Below are 21,610 nucleotides of genomic sequence, written 5' to 3'. Positions count from 1 at the left end.
ACTGGGGCTAAAGCCGACAGCAAAGAGAATCACGCGTTGACCGCTTGCTGTGTGAATGGTCAAGTCCGTGCGATACACGAGAACTGACCGTGCTTCTGGATAAGTAGGATTGCACTGCCCCAAACTGGACTCGGACCGCACCTCGAAATTGTGGCCCACTTCTATGTGGGCCGGTGTGATTTGTCGTCGAGTCCTATTGCAGTCCAACCGATTTGGTCTTAACTTGCATAATTGCTTTAGTCATCAAATTGTAACCACTCCTAAGCAGTGGCACTCTCAGAGATACATTGGATGTTTTTTGTTTTTGCCCATGAGTCATATATCCCAAAGCTGACAAATCGAAAAAGTGGACAATTTCTGATTCTCAGATTCAGGCGCTTCTCTTGTATGTTTTCTGTTTTTATGTTTGTTTCCAAAAATAGAATTAAACCAGCTCATACGAGGAATTTGATGACTTAAATAAAACTTAAACCTCTCAAACCTTGGGGTAAGAGTTACTAGATCTCTCGCACAGAGATTTCATTCCATCTGATTTATCAGTTGCTTTCTGGTATCTGGAAAGTATATTTGCAAAGTGTTTTGAATACAACTTTGATTGTGTTTTCTTCGGCGTTTAGCTTTCTGCGATTTTAACAGTTCCAATTAACACTAGATTTACACTAAGATTAAAGTTACTATGATTTCCTTATTGCAGGCAGCTGTAATTCCCAACTAGTTTTAGTCTTGAAGAAAGTTTATTTGTTGGTTCATAAAACAGATCTTAAAATCCGAATAGTGACTCTAAAGCTAATGTTGAAATGATTGAATTGTTTTAATTTTAGTTGAGATTATATTTCAAATTTAGGGTTCGATACCTTTCCATTGTCTCACTTTCTTTAAAATTTTGTGGTGGGAAAATTTAAATGAATCGTCGTTAAGTAACAATTTCTTTTCGTATACTATGGACTTCCTATGACATGGACCTCCAATAACATTGCAGGAAACTCAACAGACAGCTTAACGTTATGAACGTCGTGAAGTAGATGACATAACGCTCAATTTGTTTAGGGCATTAGTTTTTATCCTCCAGAGAAACAAATAATTTATAGTAGTGGTATTCAGAATGAAGAAGATCGTCAAACTGGGTTTTAAATCAGTGCCAAAATAGAATTGAATCGAATATGATAATTCTCTATTTATGTTATTGAACCTCCAATGAAGTTCCTGCAGTTGGCCAAACCTTTAGATAAGTCTTAAGTCTTAAAGTAATTTTGTAAGGGGTTCTTAAAATTATGCGCTTTTATATGTTAATAAAATTTAATAACAACTATTAAGTGACTCGAGCTAAAAAAAGCAATTTAAAATTGTTTACAAGAATTATCAAACACGCCTAAAAGTATGCACATAATTTGTGCGTAAAAAGGTAACGGATATAAATTAACTTTTTGAAGCTAAATACAAATTTTAGTTATTGTTATTATTTGTAACAGGAACAAAACTTAGTAACTTTAAAAGTGTGATAAATAATACTTTTTTCCACCTATGTCACATTGTTTAAAAAAAGTTATGCATTTCAGTAAACATAGATAAACAACTTTGAAACTCATCTTCATTGTAGATAGGAACTCCTAAATGAAGAATGGCCAATGCAAACGAGTAGACAACGATTGTGTCGTTTCGTTGTGTGACATTTGTTTGCTTTTAATTATTCATGCGCCATTGCCCCACAGATAGTAAAGAGAGTTCCGTAGAATAGGAAAGGAATAACAAAAACCAAAAACATGGAACGTGCTTCCACACAGAGTAGTGTGTTTAGCTTTGTTTGGTTGGTCTCTCAATTCTCGCGGGGGGTCGTCGTCGTCGTCATTAGAAAAGAAATAGAAATCACACACATGTGGGGCTGTTTGGCCGGTGTCGGCTAGAAATGCGCAAGATGCTGACAGGGCGCGCCTCGGCGTTTTTGTATTGCCAAATAACTGCGCAGTTTTCTTCAACCAGCGATGTTTATTTGTCGTCTTAAACACTATGTATACATATGTTCCCCATATATGCGATTCTAAAAACTATGTATACACAGACATGGCTACTAAATATATATTTTGTTTGTTTGAATATTCTGTATTATAGGCCATGGGATGCCGGCCGGCGGGTTTTTTTCCAGTTGTTCTCTCGTTTTTGGTTCAATAAACTGCCAAAATATAAATTCGCAATCGGTGAGCCCGCCAAGGTGAAGTGGATAGAATCCCCCACGCGCGTCTGATGAAAGTGATAAAGAGTTTGTCGACAGTTCCACATGTTTGACCAAGGTTCCGTTACCCCATAGATAAATCTACTTTGCTATCAAATTAAGATTTTCTAAAGGTCATTGATTAATATATTTTTTATTTATTATGGCTAAAAAATAATCTTAAGAACTATAGAAAAAACAAATTTTCTAGTCAATATGACTCATGGCTTGAAAGAATTGCTCTTATGGACTAAAATGTTCTTAGGTGAGGGATTCGAAAATGAGTATGAATTAAAATTATAAGATCATTCAACAATATCTAGACTTGAAATAAAAACAACTAAGTTGATAATGAAATGAAATGGGCTTGGGTTTGGGGTTTTTTTTTTGTTTTTGGCAGTTGCTGCTTGGAATCTAAGCTTGATTTTGATGATGATGCGCGATGTTTACAGCTCCAGTTGGAATTGTTCTTGATCCTCGATTTTCAGTGATTGCTGTGTCTTCTTCACCAGCTCCGTTGGCACAGGGACACATTTGCGGAAGGGAGTACGAGGGGTTCCACGCATCAAGCAGCTGGGAATATTACTTGGTGGCGTTTGACTCAAAGGTGATCCACGTAGATTCTTCATGAAAGCCCGTTCATATATCAATTTAGTACCTGAAGAAGGAGAGGAAGGAAGGAAAAGATTGTCATTAGCATTGCATCAGACTAGACACAGACCTCAATATGTCTGTAGGTATGTATGTACGAGTGATAAGCCAATGAATATGTTTGCGATAATGACTCACGGCCATGTGCGCTGCTGTTATCACAAAAATAAATTCTTGGCTGATTCACTTAAGAGAAATTGTTTCATCAGCTTACCTCCTGGTGTTGTGGAGTACAAAGTGCCTCCAGGTGTTGATGAGTAAACTTCTGGCATTTGGATGGGGTCTGAGATGACAATTTTTTTGGTTCTAGCCATGGCCATCATGGGCATGGCATGGCTAACAGCCTGACGAGCAGTTGGTGATGCAGACATCTTTACTTGTTTACTTTTTGAACTGAGTTTGACTTTGAAATTATTCCGTTACTTTGTAACACGTTTTCTATTGCAATCGTTATACGATTATTTACTTAGTTTGAACACAAATTGCGTAGTTGGCTATTGCTCCAGTCCGTCTCTTATCTATCTTTCGGCTATATAACCGCTTTGTTTGCTGTCCGCTTGGCGAATGCTATTCGATTTTCGTACTGCGCTGCTATTTATACTTCTTTCTCCCAATCGCCAGCTAGCTCGACTTCTCTCTCACACTCTCTGTCTTTCGCCAAGAACTCTCTCTCTCTCTCGGTTGTAGTCTTTCTCTCCCCCTCCTCGTTTCTTGAGTTCTCTCAGTGGCCTGATGTGTTTTGAATTTCTGCGTAGTTAACCGCCTATGACAAAATAAGCATTTCTGATACCCTGTAATCTAGTTCTTATGGGAATACACTAAACATAGTCCGATTAAGAACTGCCAAGGATCCCTTAGAGTCTCCTTATAATACGATAAGGGGAAACATTTACTATCATTATAAGTAGTTGGAGAGTTTATTAATTCCGATCGATGGGTGTTTCTGAATTTTTTACTTACATTTTGTAGGACTTTTCTTTTAAATAGTTTATATGAAAAGGAAGAGGGACTCCTAACCTAATGCCTCGCATTGTATTTACATATATGCCTAGGTATTTACTTGATAAGCATCAATAAACAAGTCTAAGTACCTAGACAAAAAATTGCATAACGTCTACAATATTATAGGTTTAGTTAATACATAAATTCACAATCACAAAACAAAAAAAAAAAAAACACGCTAAGATATAAGTTTTTCTTCTTTTTGGCTTTGGTCTTAATTAGTTCAAATAGTTTTCCTCTACGGTTTAGTTATCAATTAAATGTATGAGTGTTCGTATAGAATCTATTTTCATAGAATGTGTATGAAATTTCCTCCATAATTATTAAGATTATCCAATCCATACAGGGTATCTGAGAAACGACATTGCCAAAAATTACAAAATATTTTTGTTCTGCAGTTGTTATTGCCATTGCATAGCCAACCCAGACGCTTCTAGAGTGGATGAGGGGGGGTTTTCCGGCAATATGCGCGAGAGAGTGGGAGCAGAGAAGAGGGTTGGAGGCCTTGAGCTTACCCAGAGCCAGTTGTTGTTTTTTGTTTATCTTGTGTTGTGTTTTGTTATTGTTTAATACCCATATTATTGTTATTATTGGTAAACAGACTAAGTTAGTAAGAGAATTTAAAACGAAACATACACAAACAAACAATTGATGCAATCGATTCTTAAAATTTGCTAAAGATAACGTGATCAATGGAATTCATATTCATAGTCCGATGAGTCAGCTATGTCTAAAAGAACACATAGACCGATTGTACAAGGGGGAGTATCGATGCATCAGAGGAGGGAAACAAAGATATCAGCTATCGTATGATGTTGTTTGAAAATGAATGATGAAAGTTTTTGACACTGAAATTATGTAAACTACATAAATTTGGATGTGCAAAGGTTTGAGTTTATTCACCTATAAAAATGAAAAGAAAACCCTTTATTTTTAAGTTCTATTGTTTTATGAGATAGTTTATCAAAAATACAAATATGTTTCTTTGGCGTTTGTTCGTCATCACGCAAATTAGTTTAACACTAAGGTTTGACGTCCCAATTGATATTCTCAGTGTATAATTGGTCGGATAAAGTCAATATACTTATTTATGTATAATTAGCATAATGGCACGTTGCCGGCTCCGATCACTGACGTATGTTTTGAGGATTTCGGTTCGAGTACAAGTATATACTATGAACATACATATATGTATGTTTGTGTGGGAATCGGCACGAGCGGCCGATTTAGCATGCGGGGGCGGTAGCCGGGACGGGGACGGGGTCCGAGGGCGTTCTATTGACGACGACAATTTTCATTTCATTTTTAATGCTTGGAAGAGCATGTAAATGCGTTTTCTTCTCTTTTCTGCGAAGCTGTTTACGTTGGCACCTTTATGCTTCGACGTAATTTGCTTTTTGGCACCCCACCGGCATCCACTGAGGGCATGTAAACGGCGCCACGTGTTGATCTAAACCTACCTACCTTTGGCAAGAACAATATGTGGGACACAATGGCAAAAAGAGATCGCCCACAACAGAATCAATGGGATTTATATACATATAATACACAAGGTCAGTATTAACGGAACCACGTGCTATAATTTATGTTAAACATAGAATTTGCTTAAATTTTTGGAAGATTTTTGTGTGGCTGGGGGGCAAGAAGAAAAAGATTATATGCTAAGTGCGAGTGACCTAAATCTATCAATTTGTTTAAATGGGGTGGCCCCAACGATATCTATGCTTAAGTTGGTGGTGACCCCGACCAAAGAAAAAAAAAAAAAACTGTAAACAAAAGACGAGGCACAGGGCGCACGGTAATATTTTTTTGCCGTGTCATCAAGCACGTAGCCCAAAAAGAAAACCTGCCCTACGTGCGGGTGCCGGCCTATGCTCTAGAGATTCTCAGCCACTCCATATCTCTCTCTCTCGTACCTTCTTCCATTAGGGCTTATCAACCCTCTGTCACCATAAACCAGTTTTGGATTTCAGTTTCGCTTTTTATTTGTACCTGCGCACTAGGAGAAGTGCAAATGGTGGAGAGGATTGCCATTCCATTCCCTATTGCGTTGCAGTCAAAAAGAGAAAAAAAGAAAGAAAAATGCGTCTTCAGATATTTTGTTGTCTAAACCCGGCAAAAATAAAGCGGGGTGACCAAGAGGAACAGTAGAGGCTGAGAGCATTTTGAAAACATGATGTGTATTTTCTTAATAATTTCGTGGTGGCTGATGAAATTGTCAGTCCGGTTACGTGCTCCGATGTAGGGTTCCTAATATATTTAGATTTTATTTTTTCTCTATTCAAATAACATGATAGTTGTGAATGAAACGCAAATTCAGTTTGTTTACACAGATCGAGGCAAACAATATAAATATATCATTCGATATAACGACTTGTGTATACTTTGTCTTTTTGAGATACATATGTACATATGTGAGATATGTATGTATGTATATACTTATGTTTAAATAGGAATTATATTTGGTATTGTATTTATAATGAATTATGGAAAATATATAGTATATCCATTGAAATGGAATAATACAGATATTTAAAACTCCTTTAAGTTAAACTAAAAACCAAACCACTTATAAAATTAATATTAGAAAGAGTATTGGCAATTTGTAATTAATATAATTCGGTATCTGAATCTGCACAAGAATGAGATTTTAAGTTTAAGTCTGTATACCCTATCAATTGCCTTGTCTCTAGTGACGTGTCGATGACCCACATACGAAAGCGAACAAAAAAAAATCAGAAAACCGAAAAAAAATAATCATTTGAATTTGTTTATGCAAAAGAGATGAAAAACAAAACAGAAACAAAAGTTGTTTGCAAAAAATACAAATTTCAATAAATCTTGAGATTCTTAAGTATTCATAGTCCACATGATTTTGAAAATATATCATTTCTGTACTCAGTATCTTAAAATATGTTTACTGATGTAATCCAAAGTTCGAGTTTGCAATAATCCAAGCCGAGACAGCTTGACGCTCTAGATTTCATTTTTTACACGTCTCTGGGATTGTAAGGGGGAGTTCAATAGCCTGATAAGGTTTTTAGACAGACAATTTCTTTATTTTAAATACATGTACGTTTCGGCTTAGTCAATGAATAAAATATATACGCGTTTGCTGCGAGAGGGGGGATATTTAGCATGCAGCATCTTTCACTTTCTGTCGTTGCTTGAATAAAGCATATGTATGTGGAATTGGAAAAGAGAATTTATGGAAATTTATTTAACGAACTTTCAGAACCTTCGCGTCGATCAATGAACTATGCATATATAGAATAATCCTATTTCGAACACCTCCCACACGATGGGCGGCAAGTTCTATAAGGACTACAGTGTGTCGTAGAACTTGTCCAGCATTTGGTCATTGACATTAGCAAATTTCCAACGTTGCCGAGGATTGGATTCTTCACAGTCGTTCGTGTATACCGAGCGTTCGCTGTCGTCTACGAAGGCCTCCATACAGCGATGACCATTCTTGCCATGAACTATCCATTGGTGCTCTCTGTCGTAATACCAAAATTGATTGCCACCTTGATTATGGCAATTCCACATCCATATGGTGGCATTCGGGTGATTATCCTGAACATCCAGGCAATCGCCTTCCTCACCAAGACGCATTTCTCGATAGGTGGTGAGCCCGAAATTCTGATTCGCCTGGGGAAAAGTGAGATTGGCGGCACATGAGTATAATCCCACGGCATTGTTAGATGTCTTGCCCAGGCTGTCCAGGCAGAATTGTGGGAAAGCCACACTCTGTACGGCTCCTGATGCGAATTTCGGTGGTTCAATTGGTGGATATTTGATCAAGAAATCTGGGGCTATCTCCTTCATATACCAATCAAAAGATTTACACTGTAAACGCTCTCGAATGGCCCGTTGTCGGCTTAGATCACCAGCATCGATTTTTTCATAGTTTTCCGGATCTCGAATGTAAACATATTCCTTGTACTCATCCATCCAGACTTCGGCTACGCGTTTGTGATTCTGCAAGGAATGTACTCGGGGTTAATTCTGGTTGAATCTAGTATCAAAGTACTTGGATTACCCTGGCTACAAAGTTGTAGTTCCTAGGATTCGGGCGTGCATCCATGGGACCACGGAATATGTGAGCAACTCTTGAACAGGGAACATCTAGTAGCATGCCGCCGCACATCCAGATCTTAAAGCTAAGCTCATACTGTTCACCACCCCAGATATCTAGCTCATCATCGTATCCACCCAGATCCCAGAAGAATTTAGTGTCAATTGCAAAAAGGCCGCCCATCATGACTGGATTGCGGTACGGTAAAGATTTATCCAGAGAGTCCTCAGGCAAAACGGGCAATTGTTTATAAAAGAAACGCCAATCGAAGCCTCCGCGAGAACCCTCTTGATGTCCGCCGGAATAGGCAAAGGTGCTATGTTCAATACTATCCACTATAGGGCAAGTGGATATTTTGGAATCAATTGCAATCGGTTCAAGCAATGGAGGAAGCTGCAAAAAATATGTAAACAACAAGTTTTTGTTACTTATCTCTTCTTGTGCAGTTTAAGATCTTACCCAATTGTAGTTGACTTCAATGTGAGAATCAAAAAAGACCATCACATCACCAGTGGCCACCTTGGCTCCAGCTATCCGGGCTCCAATGAGACCACGTCGCTCTGGATTTCGAACAACATGCACAAGTTGTGGAAAATGCAGGGATACATAGTCATCCAATTGTTGTTTCAATACCTCCCAATCACTGCCATCGTCGACAAGAACGATTTGTTTTAATAGCTCTGGTGGCGTACGATTTATAACGCTATAGATACTTCTCAGGAGAGTGTTAAAGTGCTCATTGTAGAATATAAAGATGACACTGGCCTTGGGTAGCTTGGCCAGATACTTGCGGCTTTTGCATCTGGGAAACGAAAAGGTAAAATATTTAATGGGATTACTTTTTTTTAGATTACTACTTACTCCTCTCTTCGAACGTCAGGCACTGAACGATTTATAGAGATCCTATCGGATAGTAAGCCATTGAATCCATTCATCCTGTAAATCTTATCCTCCAGTTCCTTCTCTTGGGCATCAATGTGCGACGGCTCACCATGTTCTCCCATGCCCGTACGTGATTTATCAGCTTCCATCGCAGCATAATCATGCCAATCCTTGCGTTCACCTTGCGGTGTGGGTAACCTGAATTGTTTATCATCCACAACTTTCGCCTCTTCCAGCTCTTCTCTGTACAAACTACGATCCTGGAAAGGTGGTCGCGGTGCTTTTCGTGTGGGCTCAATTTTCGCAGCCTTAAACGCTTGTGTTATGGGATCACCATTGGGATCCAGTTCCGCTTCCTCGTTGCTAGTTTCTTCAGGTCGCATTCGTTTCTCCACTATCATGGTAGTGACCAGCGAGATGAAGGCAATGGTGAGCAGGAAAAATATCACTTTGCGCACTAAACGCTTTACATAACGCTTTTTCAGGGCCATCGTGCCATCAACTGCATTGGCGAAGTCTGTTTTAGGAAATGCTGCCATTTCCGAATTCTATTCCACGTAGTTGAGGCAATTACTAGGGAGTTTCGATTGGCGTGGCAAAGAAATCCATTAGTGTAATTAGCTGGCAAAGACAAGACATTATCGCATCAAGATAACAAAGAGACAAATTTGATTTGGTGAATATTTAACATGCTTCTTCACTAACAATCAATATGATGGCCGTTTTTTATTTGTTTGTATGACGTGTAAAGAGATGCTTTAGTTATAAACTCACCGGGTGTTGGTTGATATTGATTCACCTGTTGCAACCCAAAATAGCACAAGTTTTAAATTAAGCGCGTCACGGTGGCGCCGTCCACCTCTAGGTATCAGCACTAACTTGGCGCCATCTATCGGATTTGGGTTTGAAATCGAGAGTTGCATCCGATAACCGATAACCAATCGATATCTACTCCGATAACAAATCTAAGTTTTGCAACACTAACTCAATGAAACATCATGTTCAGTGTTAGATAACGTTCAATTGCGAAAGATTTTCCATACATTAAGGTTGTGAATTTTGTAAATTTCAAGTAAATTGCAGATTATTAAACTAATTGCCTAATTACCGAAACAAGTAGTTTGTGGAGTAGCTAACGTCCATATATTTGCAATGATTTTGCAATCGTGTTTGGATTCTTTGTGCTCTTGCAGGGCGTGAAAAAATGTTACGTAATTTCATTTCCTCCTTTTTTTCTTCCTTGCAGACCATGGCCAACACTCCAGCAACAACAAGCAGTGCAGGACCCGTCCTCCGTGGTCTGCATAATGCCACAATTAAGCGTAACTTGGCCGTGGCCCTCGGTTTGACTGCCATCGTGACTGTTGCCTTTAAAATCCTCGTCAACGATCCCAAGAAGGCCGCCTATGCTGACTTCTATCAGTAAGCTACAGAAAGAACCTAATCTAAGCAGCTATTTAAAGTCTCGTCTCATTTTAGGAAATACGATGCTAACAAATCCTTTGAGCGCATGAAGGCCGCTGGCCGTTTCCAGTCCTGCTAAGTGACAAAAGAAACTAGTATCTAGGGACTAGGGACATCGATAATTTAAGCCAAAAGATGTTGCTTTATTGAAAATTGAAATAGATTTCAAATAACCCCCCAGTCGTATGGTCTTGTTTGTTCTTGATCCTAAAACGTTTCTTTATTTACAAACTTATCGAAATAAGGCACAAAACAAAACACACAAATTAAGTAAAACACATTTAAAATCTAATCGCAAAGTCCTTGTAATCCAGCCGATTGAGATTGCTTTGACATCGCAGATCACAACGATCGATTTGGCATCCTGGTGGACCCTCACTCGATATCCAGGTAATCCTATGGGAAACCCAAAGTAATGACATTCATTATTAAGTTTGATTTCAATGTTCACAACAAGAATGACATTTCCAGAGTCTATACTCAGGGTAATTTTGTTTTAAAACTTACATTTTTTCGACCTCCTCTTTAGGGCCCTGCATCTTGCCAACTATCGTGCCCTGTTTGCTATTTTTCACCCATCCCGTGATCCCCAGTTTCGTGCATCTTTCACGAGTATCTTTTGTAAAATTCAGGCCTGGTAAATTGAATGAAATGATTTCTTGTTAAGAGAAACAAAGCCAAGGACAAGTAACGAGCTACTTTATGGCAAAAATTATTTATAGCATTTAGCTCTCATAGCCTTGAGCTTGTGGCTTAAAAGTATATAAAACCTGCCCACCTTGTACATGCCCAAACACTTCAAATTCCAGCGTAATCAACTGACGTATATCCGGTATACCCATTGCGATTAAATCCCTTATTGAATTTAACCAAAATTTACACTTTTAATTGTTATGTAAATACTCTTTTTATATTTTTTTATGCGCAGAAAATAAGTTTGTTAAGGTTTGTTAATTACACCTAAAGGTCCTGGACTATTCAATACATTTTAACTGGAACAGCTCACTTAATAGACTTATTTTTATTTGTAAAGTTTTATTATATACATCTGTATTATATTTATATATTTCGTATTTTTTCGTGTATCCGATTTTGATTTTCAACAAACCGTCGCAAATTTTAAACTAAAATGCCAAGTTTCAACGAATTTGCGCTTCTGCTTGCCACACATATCAATTGCTTTCTATTTTGCGTTTTCGATTTTTCATTTGCGTATTTATTTTAGCATTTTATTGTACTTTTTGTTCCTCTTATTTTTAAACACTAACAAGAGGGACGGAAAGCATCCGCTCGGGGTAATTATATTCGATCTGCGACTGCAATTGAATGCCCTACAGAGAAAACAGAATGCAATGACTTGAGAGAACTAACGATTTTATCTTTCACTTGGTAGTTGATTCTATTGCCAGAAACCATATAATTAACCAAGATGAAATGATATTTCAAAGATTCCAATATTGCCTAATATAACAAAGACTTTTCTTACCCATAAGCTCTCATTTGTTTTCGATTTCAATGGCAAAAGCATTTAACAATGTGAAGAATGACAAGTTCATCGCTAAAGACTATGCGACATTTTTGTAATTTCACATTTGTGTGTATATTCTTTCGATTGTCTGAAAGTGAAATTGGATTTTTACATAGTATATACTGTATACTGTATGTTATACATATGCAAAGTATTGTTTGGGCTATTTACTTATGACTGTTTAAAAACATTTACCTACATATGTATGTATGTGTGTCTTATCATTTTTGCTGAGGTTTTTAGCCTTTCTTCCTTGATTTTCTATATTAATGGGGAGAATTTAATGGAATTTTATGTCAAACAACTGACGTATTATATTTACTTTGAATAATGCGTATTTTTACATCACAGTAAACTCCACCAATTACCAAGTGAAATACACTGCGTATACGTAATATACCATGTCAATTTATTACACATAACTTTGACAATGAAAGTGTCATGGGATTGGCTTCTTATATATGTATATTTCTTGATAATTAAGGTATATTGTACATACACACATACATACATATGTATGTACATCATCAAACAGCATCAAATACTAAAGATAAAGTAAACAAAACCCAACATTGAGCTCACAGTTTAATGTGTTTGTGTAAATACTAATATATTTATTATACCAGATTTATTATTTACAATGATTTCTTTAATTCGCATATTAGAATTTAAATATACAAGGCTAAAATGTATGCATCAGCAGACTGACCCGCCTATTGCATGGGGTATATGCTTTCGTCACTAGTAACAAATATCGTTTGATTTTTTCTATATTACCTTTGCTTTTGCAAAATATTAAACTCACACAGTTAAGTAAGCTCATTAAAGATGATATTGGGAATTAAGTTTAGTTAACATTTTTAACATTAGTTTAACATCTAGACGTAGAAACGAAAATTAATGATAACAAACGAAAACAAATGTGCAGGAAAAACAAATTCTCTACACAATCTGAGCCTGGGCATGGGCATGTGGTTGTTTCTCGATAAGACTACTCTGTGCCTCCTTATCCTTTTCCGTTTGCTTGACACTAAACGAGGCCTGATCCGTCTTAAAGTAATAGTGTGGTGGCTGATTGGCTTTCTTGCGGCGTTCGCGTAGGAAATGAAGACGCGTATAACTAATTGGAATATCAACACACTCGGCTCCAGGACCTTCGGCATCAATGAAAACGCCACGCACCAAAATGGAGTTGGAGCATTTGAAGGCGGCCAACAACAGGAAGGGAATGATGTGTGTCAGCCAAAAGCTCAATACGCGATTATCTAAATGAATCGAACGGGTTAGCAAGTTCTTACGTAACATTTCTCTCTATCTCTCATTACCTGGATAGAGATAAACATCGAGCAAATTCCATATACCACGCCAGGCATTCACAGCTCCAAAAAAGCACATCAAATAGTAAATGTCACAAATGATTAGTTTCAAAATACCATCGATTCTTCGGCAAACATAACGCATCAATGGTTGGATCACGAATGTCACGAAAACAGTCAGATATCCAATGAGCTGAAGGGGTATAGCAATGTTGTTGATGGCTTCTTCTTGTGGGCTGCATTTTACTTACCAGTGATCCCCAAGCTGATTTTGCCTTGTTGGTGGGAAACAGAGTTAGATCAAATATGCCCCAAACACCGCGCCAGGCAATGACCACCAGACTGCCTATTACAAACACCGAAAAAAGTGTGTCCAGCACATAGAGTCCAGGTTGATTGAAGCCCTTGGGAGAGACCAAAAGTCAGATTCACGCCAATATATCAATCTGTGGGTGTGTGTGCGTGAGTGCTTACCGGAATCTTAAACATTGTATCCACTTCAAAGAAATCACTTTTGTGGTCCATGGTGACGGCGTAGGGAGCCGCACCAAGATTACGTAATGTTCGTGTGGCCACCAGAAAGAGCAGAGACACCACCGTGACCACCGAAATGATTGCCAGTGATTCAATGCTGGTCAGCCAATCGCAGAGCATCCAAGCCCCACGCCACATATTGACACAGACAATGCCAAAGACGGCCGTATATAGGCGCGAGACGACATAGTAGGTAAGTCTTCGCTTATCCGGATGTATGTGATCCTTGAAAAAGTTCTGCGTAATGGTGAACACAAAATGGCCCAGGCCTCCGATCAGAAACGAGGCCAAAGAGGATAAGGGCAGACTAGTGGGAAAGAGATAAACACCCATCAGTTCCCAAGTGCCGCGCCAATAGGCAATCACACAGGGAGCCACCAGGAGGCAGGAGATGAGCACATCGAGCAGCTCCAACAGAAGCTCGTGCATGTCTCGCCGTGGTGTGTCCGCCGAATATTTCTCACTCTGGCTCGGCGCAAGGACATGGCCTTGGTGTGTGTGGGGGTGGGTGGGATGGTGATGCTGCAGGTGATGGATATGAGGCTGATGCTGGTCCAACGCAGCAATGGGCAAGGGCGATGGGCCATGGCAATGAGATTTCAGTGATTTGCTGCTGCTGACAATTATCGGCGTCGGGGCCGCCGCCGCTGTGGATTTGTCCGTAGTTAGCATATTTGATGGTTTGGACTAATTTAGATTTAATTGCTACTGATTCGCTCTCCGGATATGTATGTTAGCTTGGGTCTCGACCAGAACCCCGAATGCTTCTCAACTGTTCAGCTGCGCGTTGAGACTGTTTTCGCAATGGTTTCGGTTTAAGCGGATCGCAAATGTTGACATTGTGTTTGACGTCTGTCCGTCCGCCCTCCCGTCCGTCTGTCCGTTCGGCTTGCTGGAGAGCTCTTCCCGCTGTCGATGCTCCTGCTTATTTAACGTTGCACCGTAGCCGCTGCACTGATAATAATCTGGCACTGATAATTGTTTCAGTTAAATGCCCCCAGTATAATCGTCTGTCCTTCGTCTGGGATTGTATAATATGCAAAATCCACGACGACCACTGACAACAAATGCCACCTTCTCTTTTCGGCCCTTCTCTTCTCCTCTCACCTTATCTCTGCCCTCCACTGAGCTGCTGCGGCGCCTGAAAATAAAAATCGAAGACATTCATTACTATCAGGTTCATCCCTCGGGTTGAATCTTTTGCTTATCATTTAAGCGGTCTCAGGTTTATGGCTTTTACAATTTGCCGTGTGCCGAGCGTGTTTCATATGTATATAGCTTTAGTATTATGGTAGGCACTGGGAAGATGTTTCCCTATTGCTTTCATTATAACAAATAACAACAAAAAACTAGAGTTGATTGTGGAGATGGAATCATCTGCCAAAATCTGGTATTCACAAGTTAATGATTAAGTTTCTGATTGTTAAGAAATGTTTATTGTGCAAATTCCTATTACATTTACAAGGCGTTCATTTGATATACTTAATCGCCTCTTCCTAGACACATTTCAGAGCAAAAGAGTCTAAAACATTTAAACAAAAACTAATTCGAAATCATATTAAAGAAACTGGTTTGTAATATTCAATTGAGTAGAACTAATACATATTTGATGTGTCTATAAAATATTCATATAAACTGAAAACTTCTAAACAGATTGATGGAACCAGACTAGCTTCGAAAAGTAATCAAATTAAGTAATTCACAAACGATAATAAAGGTTTGCTTTTTTAGCAGCATGGTTATAGATAAACGATCGTTTAGCATTATTAATTAATTGATTTCTTTATCGTTCATAATTCAAAATTTTTCCATTTCCCTGAGTCACAAAAACTCAAAATTTGATAAACTCTAACTAAACAGTTGCCATGGATAAGTCAGTAAAGCAATAAGATTGCTTAAATAAATTTCAAACTTGAAGAAAATAAAAAAAAGTCTTGTATATTATGTTGTTTTGGTCATATAGTAGAAAGATAAGACTAGCTTACCTCAACATTGACAACAGAATTTTCATTGTTCTCCCCAAAAATCTGTCATATTTCTTATGAATCATTGATATACCTCTAATGTACACTAATTTAGGGTTATCATGAGACTGGAGCTGCTACTTTGGCCTGGCAATGTGACTGTTATATGGGCCGTGTCACCTGAGCAGGGATTGTCACATTAATAGTCGTCAAACATATGACAATTGTCTGTTGACGATGAGTGCCCCTACCCATATATGTTTGTGTATATATGTACATATATGTTTATGAAAAAACGTGTAGATCTGCTCAAGTGCGGCTATGACTTATCTCAAGTACTTAATAGACTCAATTTAAGAATGCCCTCTAACAACAAGAGCTTTGATTTAAAGTAAAATGCTACCGAAATAAAAGCGAAAGTTGTCCAGAGACTTGAACTTGTCATGGGCACAGGTCAGGGGCATGGAAAACAGTTGATCAACTAAAACATTTCAAAACAAAACGGAACGATGATGCAACAATTTAGTATTGCATCTTGGCATTAAAGATCCTAGGTGTGAGTTTATTTTTTGCACTTTTCACTGAATTCAAATTAAACCAATAGAACTGAAACTGTCTGACTGTCTGACAGTCTGTCAATTATGAATTGTCGCGCTCAAAAATAGCCCAGCAACGCTTTCGAACTAATTAGACAAAAAGAACCTCCAGCGACGGCAGCAGGATGTTTCTGATTTGTCTCTGGTCTTGGTTTGTGCGATAATTAAACACACTATTTTCGGTTGAGAAGGAGGCGTGGGAGGAGTGGGAGGGGGTATGCCATCGCATTGGAATGGCATTGGTTTAAGCTCTGCTAAATAATGCTTGCTACTAGTTTGGGTCAAGCTCATTCGCATTTAAATAGAAATGGCTAAATGGAAACCCTGCTGAGTGCTCAGCAAGACTTCCTCGTTGGGTCGTTTAGCTGCAGTTGGGCAGTCGGGTCAGTTTCGACATTTGGATATGATAGTGATAGATTTCAAGATCAGCGGATTGCGAGATTGTCATATACATTTATTTGTATGTATATACATACATAGTTTCAAGTTCACAACTCCCAAGTGCAGTCAAATCACGTTTCAATGCAATGCCACCCCATCCTCCCACCTCTTTTTATCCCTCTTGATCCGTCCATCCATCCATCGACCTATCCATCCAGCATCCAAAATTGCTCCCTCCCTATATATTGTACTCCAATTATCTCAGCTAATTGACAAAGAACGGGTGACAATTCAAATTCCAATTTGCTGAAATTTTCGCAGGCATTTGATAAGTCGTTGCCAGTTGTCGGTTCAACTTACACTTGTTTGTATATATGTATAAATGAATATACATAAATGTATATTGGTATATAGCTTTTAGCTAATTAGGTTTGCCAACAATATGTTTTATAGATAAGGCAATCCCATCACAAGTTCTAATCGTATCTAAGTACTGTATTATATGTATGTGTTTACCTCGCTTTATAGCAAGCAGATGTGTTTGGATCTTGTTAATTTTTTAAGACCTCTAAGTGAGCATTTACGTTTTTCCTCTCTATTCTGTTTAATTGGAGTGAAATTTACATTTGACTAGGCCCACAATTGTTGGCCTTTGTGCAAGATTTACTTTTGTTATTACCATCGACGGATAAAGTGTGCAAATTGTATGTGTGAGTGCTTTATATTTGGTGTCAATGTTGTCAGAAAGATATATACTTAATTTTCATACAGTTCAAACTTGAAAGGCTAAACATGAGTCAACACCGATACCCTAATATTACTTACTAACTGTGATTCTTAAGAGCATCTTTTATTTGACTGGATTGATCACAATTTTTTTATATTTTGTAATAAATTAACTTTATAGAAAACCCTTTTGCTCACCGTTTGAGAGAACTTAAAAAATTAACTAACTAAAAGATTTAAAATTTCAAAACTGAACATAAAGAAGGAAGGAGACACGTGTTAAAACATTTGATTTGTTTTACTTAATCTAGTCGGAGGTATTTTTGTTGATATTACTAACTAGAGTTTGTTAATGATCATTTATCTTTAAATCCATCACATTCTCAGATACTTGTAATACTGAAAGTAATGGAATATCTTACTTAAACTTTATAACATAAGTTTTAGTAACAATAAGCCATTAAAATTAACTAAACATGTTAAAAGATTGATTATGTAAAATGTGTTTCCCTTTCGCCAAACAAATGATCTGCTTTCGTTTGCCTTTTCCTCATTTTATTGCAAAAGTAATTTTCAATTTCAAAATTTTCTTCACAAATTCCAAACAAATACCATAACAGGTTTGTATTATTGGAACTTCTTGTTGTGTTTTTTAGAACTCATTTGTATTTGTATTAAATAAACATTGAAAAGACTTTTTAAAACTTTAGCTAAACTTCCATTCATGTAAATTATGAATGTTTGAATTAATGAATACTTAGGCCACAAAATGGCAGATTTTCTAAATGACAACCATTTTAATCTTTAGTCTAAAAACTTGCCCCAAATCGTTGCAACATTTTGTTAATCATTTCAAATCATTTCTCATTCTTGTGCAATTGCAATCGAAAAGTTAGACTAATATTTTTGACTTTTGACTATTACATAGTCAGTTGTTTGCAGTGCTCGGCTCTTTGATTAGATAAAGGAAATTGGTTAAATCACAACTATTTATTATTACCAATAATGTCGATCAATTGCTTCCCATTAAAATGTGTGCACAGTTAAAACGGGTCTTGTGTGGGCTCTATGGGTGGATGAATGTGTGGTGAGAGAGTGTGTGTAAGATACAACAAATTATGCAAAAAAAAAAAAAAAAAAAAACAAAAACAATTGTTTACTCTTTAAAATTAGCAGCATTTGCTGCTGCTGAGCGCAGCGGCAGTGCCAGCAGCTGTGACTGCGGCAGCGGCAGCGGCTGCGGCGTGGGTGCGTGAGCCGATGAAATGATAACGAGAGAAAGAGCGAGAGAGCACGATCCAATGAACTGAGCAGATTTTTGCTTTTGTTTTAGGTGAACTTTTTATTTATGTTTATTTATTATTATTATTATTTATATATGTATATACATATATATATATTTTTTGTATTTGGGTTTGTTGTAACACGCACGGCTAAATTAAAGGAACATAAATATGTTTGTCCGATGTGATTCAATCCGCATCGTCTCGTATTCGCACCGGAAATGAGCACGCGAAATCTGTTCGAATTTCGATTTTTAATTCGTTTACGGATTCGATCGAAGCGACCGTTAGTCGAAGAAGTTAGACGTTCGAATGCGCGTAATTTTGGCGCTACTACTATATATACTTATAGGAATCGGCTAAGCCCCTCATAGATACGCACGCACACACACACACACACAAACACACACTCACTGTAGCAAATGCAATCTAGTTTATTTTGTACGGTTGTTTGAACTCGGAGATTTTTCATTTGTTTTTGCGCGACAAGCTCACGGCACGTTGTCGAAGGCAATAGTTGTGCTAAACTGGAACTACGTTTTGATTTGAGTTTCGGATTCGGACTGAGTACACACGCCGTGTAGCCGTTTGCCGTGCCAATACCTCGGTGTCTCTGAGGTCCAGCTCGAGCCCGTTTTGTGAGCTCAACATAACAATTTGGTGCTCAATTTTATTTTTGATAGCAAAGCAGAAATCTCTGATACTAAACGTTGATCTCCCAGCATCCACACTTGATTGGATTTTGACATGTGTCACCGAGTAGCTTTTTGCTCGAAACTTTTAGTTTTTTGCTATCGGTCTGAAAATTTATATGCTTTTTCATATCTTCAACTAAGAAAATCTGTCCAAAATATTGTGAAACATTAAGCTAAATTTTGTGATATTTTTCAAATTTCTATTTTTATATTGTCTTGTAATTTTGAAATTTTCCAGCTGCGCAAAGCTTGCAAAAGAATCGTCAAAGCTTCCTAACATTACTTGACAATACTGCACAAATGGACAGTGTTGTCATTGTTCCTCGAAACTAACGCAGGTGCCAAATGATCAATTTAAATTGAATACAAAATGTGTTAAAAAATATATTCAGTATTCGAGTGTGTTTCGAGAGTTGATGAATGGAATTGCAAATACTGATGGGGAACATAAATAATACAAACTTACTTACTATCTGATTTTCCATAGACAAATAGATTTTCTAATTGAAATCAGATATATCTGATGTATGCCAAATGAGGTAATAAAATTTGGATTCTCTAATTATTGTGCGCTCAGCTTCAACAATTAGTGAAGAAGTCGGTGAATTTTGAATACCCTTTTGGTTATTTTCATGAAATTTATATTTAATACAAATTCGGTTTGTTGTAAACTATATATAGAAAATCCCTTAGATGGAGTTATATTTTGACTAAAAAGAAAACTAATTTCAAACATTTAAATTGCAAACTTTCAACAAAAATGAATATACACTTCAAAACCATATAAAGTGAGTGTCCAACTAATGCACTTATAAATATTCAATTACAATTTGCCTGGGAACTGAACATCGGCTCTACTTTCCCTTTTGGATCGGAGTGTTAATTTATGGGTGAATAATTATTAGATAGCGCAAAACAACTGAAAACTCGAAGCAAACAAATTTATTATGACGACTGTGATTGTAAAAAAAATAAGAATATATTTATAAAATCAATCACACAATCAATTTATTGAATTGCAATTATTGGACAAAATTTCCCAAATAGATCCTGCCTTGCATAAATCTCCGCAAACGATAACTCTTCTACGTCTACGTCTGGGTTGAGATTAGATATTTTGTATGGGATCGCAGCATTGTAAACAAAAGTATATTTGTATAGTTGGCAGTCATGATCATGTGTCTCTTTGTTTGATTTGATAAGACACACTTGCTAAACAAAAAATTGGGAAAAGACACTCACAAGGTGATGAGTGGGTTTTGGGCCAATTATTAATTCTAATTTAATGGCTGCCCTTGAAATTTGGTGCCAAAGATTGTGATTGTGTTTTTGGGTTTTCATTCGAAAAGTCGAAATCGAAAATCTTTCAATCTTATCATTCGATTTTGTGCAGACTTTACTCGTGCTTACTGTAATTTAGATTTTATTTTAATTACGGTTGACAAATTGAAAATGAATTAAAAATGTTTAGGGGAAAACTATTTAAATGAAAATTTTCAATTGGCCCAGTTTGATATTTCACAGAATCTTAACTCATATCCGATGTTATCCTAGCTCATCTCAGGAAATTTTAGATCAAAAATATAAAAATCAGATCAATTTTTTGATCGAGTTACACGGTTTTAAGGACCTACAAGTTGACCATAAAGAGTGCTGTAAAATTAAAATCTGTTCGAATGATCAAATGATTCAGAAATAAATATTAATTAAGTAAACGATTAAGTATAAGTTATTCTACAAGTCTGAACGGTTTCCTATTACTAAAAATAAGTCTTAGGTTGGCAAAAACTAATGGGTAAAAATATAAATTATAATTTAACCTTGTCGAGTTGATTTTTAATTGGTTGAGATTAGAAAGAAAGCATTTGAAATAATACAAAAATGTACATAATCTGTTTTATTGCCTTAATATATTATTGGCATTATCAGTTAAAACGAACTTTGTTGCTTAAATAAATTCTTCTCCAGGAAGTCGTGTATATATAGAATCGAACTATTCATAATGAACTAAATGAACTTAATCCTGAGAAGACACAAAGAGAAGAGAGATGCTTAACATTTAATAGGAATTTTTGTTATAACTAACCTACAGCAACGAATCCATAGTTAAGTGCGTAGATTTATCCAAAATTTGGCAAAAGTTTTGTTTTAGTTCGTTGTCGTTTGAATGACCCCTGACATAGTTAATGCCGGGCTAAAGGCGACTATGCAAATGAACTGGCTAAATTCGATCAACATTTCGCCGATGATATTTTAATTTATTAAGTTTTTGTCTTAATTGGGCTTAACTACGTAGTCGTCTGA

At 37.1% G+C, this 21,610-nt stretch overlaps 5 protein-coding genes across 7 annotated transcripts; 1 reads left to right on the top strand and 4 right to left on the bottom strand.

Moving 5' to 3' along the window:
- Positions 1 to 2,344: 2,344 nt before the first annotated feature.
- On the bottom strand, positions 2,345 to 3,413 carry Thor (eukaryotic translation initiation factor 4E binding protein thor). The gene is made up of 2 exons (XM_068294522.1): positions 3,072 to 3,413; positions 2,345 to 2,864 (listed from the first exon to the last, which is right to left on the bottom strand). The coding sequence occupies exons 1-2, from the start codon at positions 3,226 to 3,228 to the stop codon at positions 2,653 to 2,655; spliced, it is 369 nt and encodes a 122-aa protein (XP_068150623.1). The 5' UTR covers positions 3,229 to 3,413; the 3' UTR covers positions 2,345 to 2,652.
- Positions 3,414 to 6,896: 3,483 nt separating this feature from the next.
- Positions 6,897 to 9,369, bottom strand: LOC137581094 (N-acetylgalactosaminyltransferase 4-like). Its single transcript, XM_068295264.1, has 4 exons — positions 8,799 to 9,369; positions 8,397 to 8,739; positions 7,902 to 8,330; positions 6,897 to 7,840 (listed from the first exon to the last, which is right to left on the bottom strand). Exons 1-4 carry the CDS (start codon positions 9,356 to 9,358, stop codon positions 7,184 to 7,186), a joined length of 1,989 nt encoding a protein of 662 aa, XP_068151365.1. The 5' UTR covers positions 9,359 to 9,369; the 3' UTR covers positions 6,897 to 7,183.
- A 430-nt stretch (positions 9,370 to 9,799) lies between these two features.
- Positions 9,800 to 10,463, top strand: cype (cyclope). Its single transcript, XM_068295266.1, has 3 exons — positions 9,800 to 9,868; positions 10,066 to 10,241; positions 10,299 to 10,463. The coding sequence occupies exons 2-3, from the start codon at positions 10,069 to 10,071 to the stop codon at positions 10,360 to 10,362; spliced, it is 237 nt and encodes a 78-aa protein (XP_068151367.1). The 5' UTR covers positions 9,800 to 9,868; positions 10,066 to 10,068; the 3' UTR covers positions 10,363 to 10,463.
- Positions 10,464 to 10,474: 11 nt separating this feature from the next.
- On the bottom strand, positions 10,475 to 11,417 carry LOC137581095 (acylphosphatase-2). Its single transcript, XM_068295265.1, has 3 exons — positions 11,062 to 11,417; positions 10,791 to 10,917; positions 10,475 to 10,679 (listed from the first exon to the last, which is right to left on the bottom strand). Exons 1-3 carry the CDS (start codon positions 11,123 to 11,125, stop codon positions 10,565 to 10,567), a joined length of 306 nt encoding a protein of 101 aa, XP_068151366.1. The 5' UTR covers positions 11,126 to 11,417; the 3' UTR covers positions 10,475 to 10,564.
- Positions 11,418 to 12,402: 985 nt separating this feature from the next.
- fusl (fuseless) lies at positions 12,403 to 18,708 on the bottom strand. Of its 3 annotated transcripts, none has more exons than XM_068294585.1 (5): positions 18,489 to 18,708; positions 13,602 to 14,802; positions 13,379 to 13,531; positions 13,137 to 13,320; positions 12,403 to 13,076 (listed from the first exon to the last, which is right to left on the bottom strand). In XM_068294585.1, exons 2-5 carry the CDS (start codon positions 14,331 to 14,333, stop codon positions 12,754 to 12,756), a joined length of 1,392 nt encoding a protein of 463 aa, XP_068150686.1. In that variant the 5' UTR covers positions 14,334 to 14,802; positions 18,489 to 18,708; the 3' UTR covers positions 12,403 to 12,753. The 3 variants fall into 3 exon arrangements, with proteins under 3 accessions (XP_068150686.1, XP_068150688.1, XP_068150687.1); XM_068294587.1 differs by lacking the exon at positions 18,489 to 18,708 and adding an exon at positions 15,647 to 15,704; XM_068294586.1 differs by lacking the exon at positions 18,489 to 18,708 and having other exon boundaries at positions 13,602 to 14,894.
- Positions 18,709 to 21,610: the final 2,902 nt, after the last annotated feature.

The sequence above is a fragment of the Drosophila tropicalis genome, unplaced genomic scaffold, assembly GCF_018151085.1.
Source record: "Drosophila tropicalis isolate 14030-0801.00 unplaced genomic scaffold, ASM1815108v1 contig_845, whole genome shotgun sequence".
Classification (NCBI taxonomy): Eukaryota; Metazoa; Arthropoda; class Insecta; order Diptera; family Drosophilidae; genus Drosophila; species Drosophila tropicalis.
Note: the sequence above shows the minus strand (reverse complement) of the source record. Positions and strands in the feature narration are given on the sequence as shown.

What these genes read in the sequence shown, in the direction of transcription:
- Thor (XM_068294522.1), bottom strand. Translation starts at nt 3,228, where the DNA reads ATGTCTGCATCACCAACTGCTCGTCAGGCTGTTAGCCATGCCATGCCC. An exon ending in GTACTCCACAACACCAGGAG is followed by an intron (nt 2,865 to 3,071) that starts GTAAGCTGATGA and finishes CTCCTTCTTCAG; the next exon opens with GTACTAAATTGATATATGAA.
- LOC137581094 (XM_068295264.1), bottom strand. Translation starts at nt 9,358, where the DNA reads ATGGCAGCATTTCCTAAAACAGACTTCGCCAATGCAGTTGATGGCACG. An exon ending in CCTGACGTTCGAAGAGAGGA is followed by an intron (nt 8,740 to 8,798) that starts GTAAGTAGTAAT and finishes TTCGTTTCCCAG; the next exon opens with ATGCAAAAGCCGCAAGTATC. An exon ending in TTGAAGTCAACTACAATTGG is followed by an intron (nt 8,331 to 8,396) that starts GTAAGATCTTAA and finishes TATTTTTTGCAG; the next exon opens with CTTCCTCCATTGCTTGAACC.
- cype (XM_068295266.1), top strand. Translation starts at nt 10,069, where the DNA reads ATGGCCAACACTCCAGCAACAACAAGCAGTGCAGGACCCGTCCTCCGT. An exon ending in GCCTATGCTGACTTCTATCA is followed by an intron (nt 10,242 to 10,298) that starts GTAAGCTACAGA and finishes GTCTCATTTTAG; the next exon opens with GAAATACGATGCTAACAAAT.
- LOC137581095 (XM_068295265.1), bottom strand. Translation starts at nt 11,125, where the DNA reads ATGGGTATACCGGATATACGTCAGTTGATTACGCTGGAATTTGAAGTG. An exon ending in AGTGTTTGGGCATGTACAAG is followed by an intron (nt 10,918 to 11,061) that starts GTGGGCAGGTTT and finishes TCAATTTACCAG; the next exon opens with GCCTGAATTTTACAAAAGAT. An exon ending in AAAGAGGAGGTCGAAAAAAT is followed by an intron (nt 10,680 to 10,790) that starts GTAAGTTTTAAA and finishes GGTTTCCCATAG; the next exon opens with GATTACCTGGATATCGAGTG.
- fusl (XM_068294585.1), bottom strand. Translation starts at nt 14,333, where the DNA reads ATGCTAACTACGGACAAATCCACAGCGGCGGCGGCCCCGACGCCGATA. An exon ending in ATACAATGTTTAAGATTCCG is followed by an intron (nt 13,532 to 13,601) that starts GTAAGCACTCAC and finishes GTCTCTCCCAAG; the next exon opens with GGCTTCAATCAACCTGGACT. An exon ending in CGATGTTTATCTCTATCCAG is followed by an intron (nt 13,077 to 13,136) that starts GTAATGAGAGAT and finishes CGATTCATTTAG; the next exon opens with ATAATCGCGTATTGAGCTTT.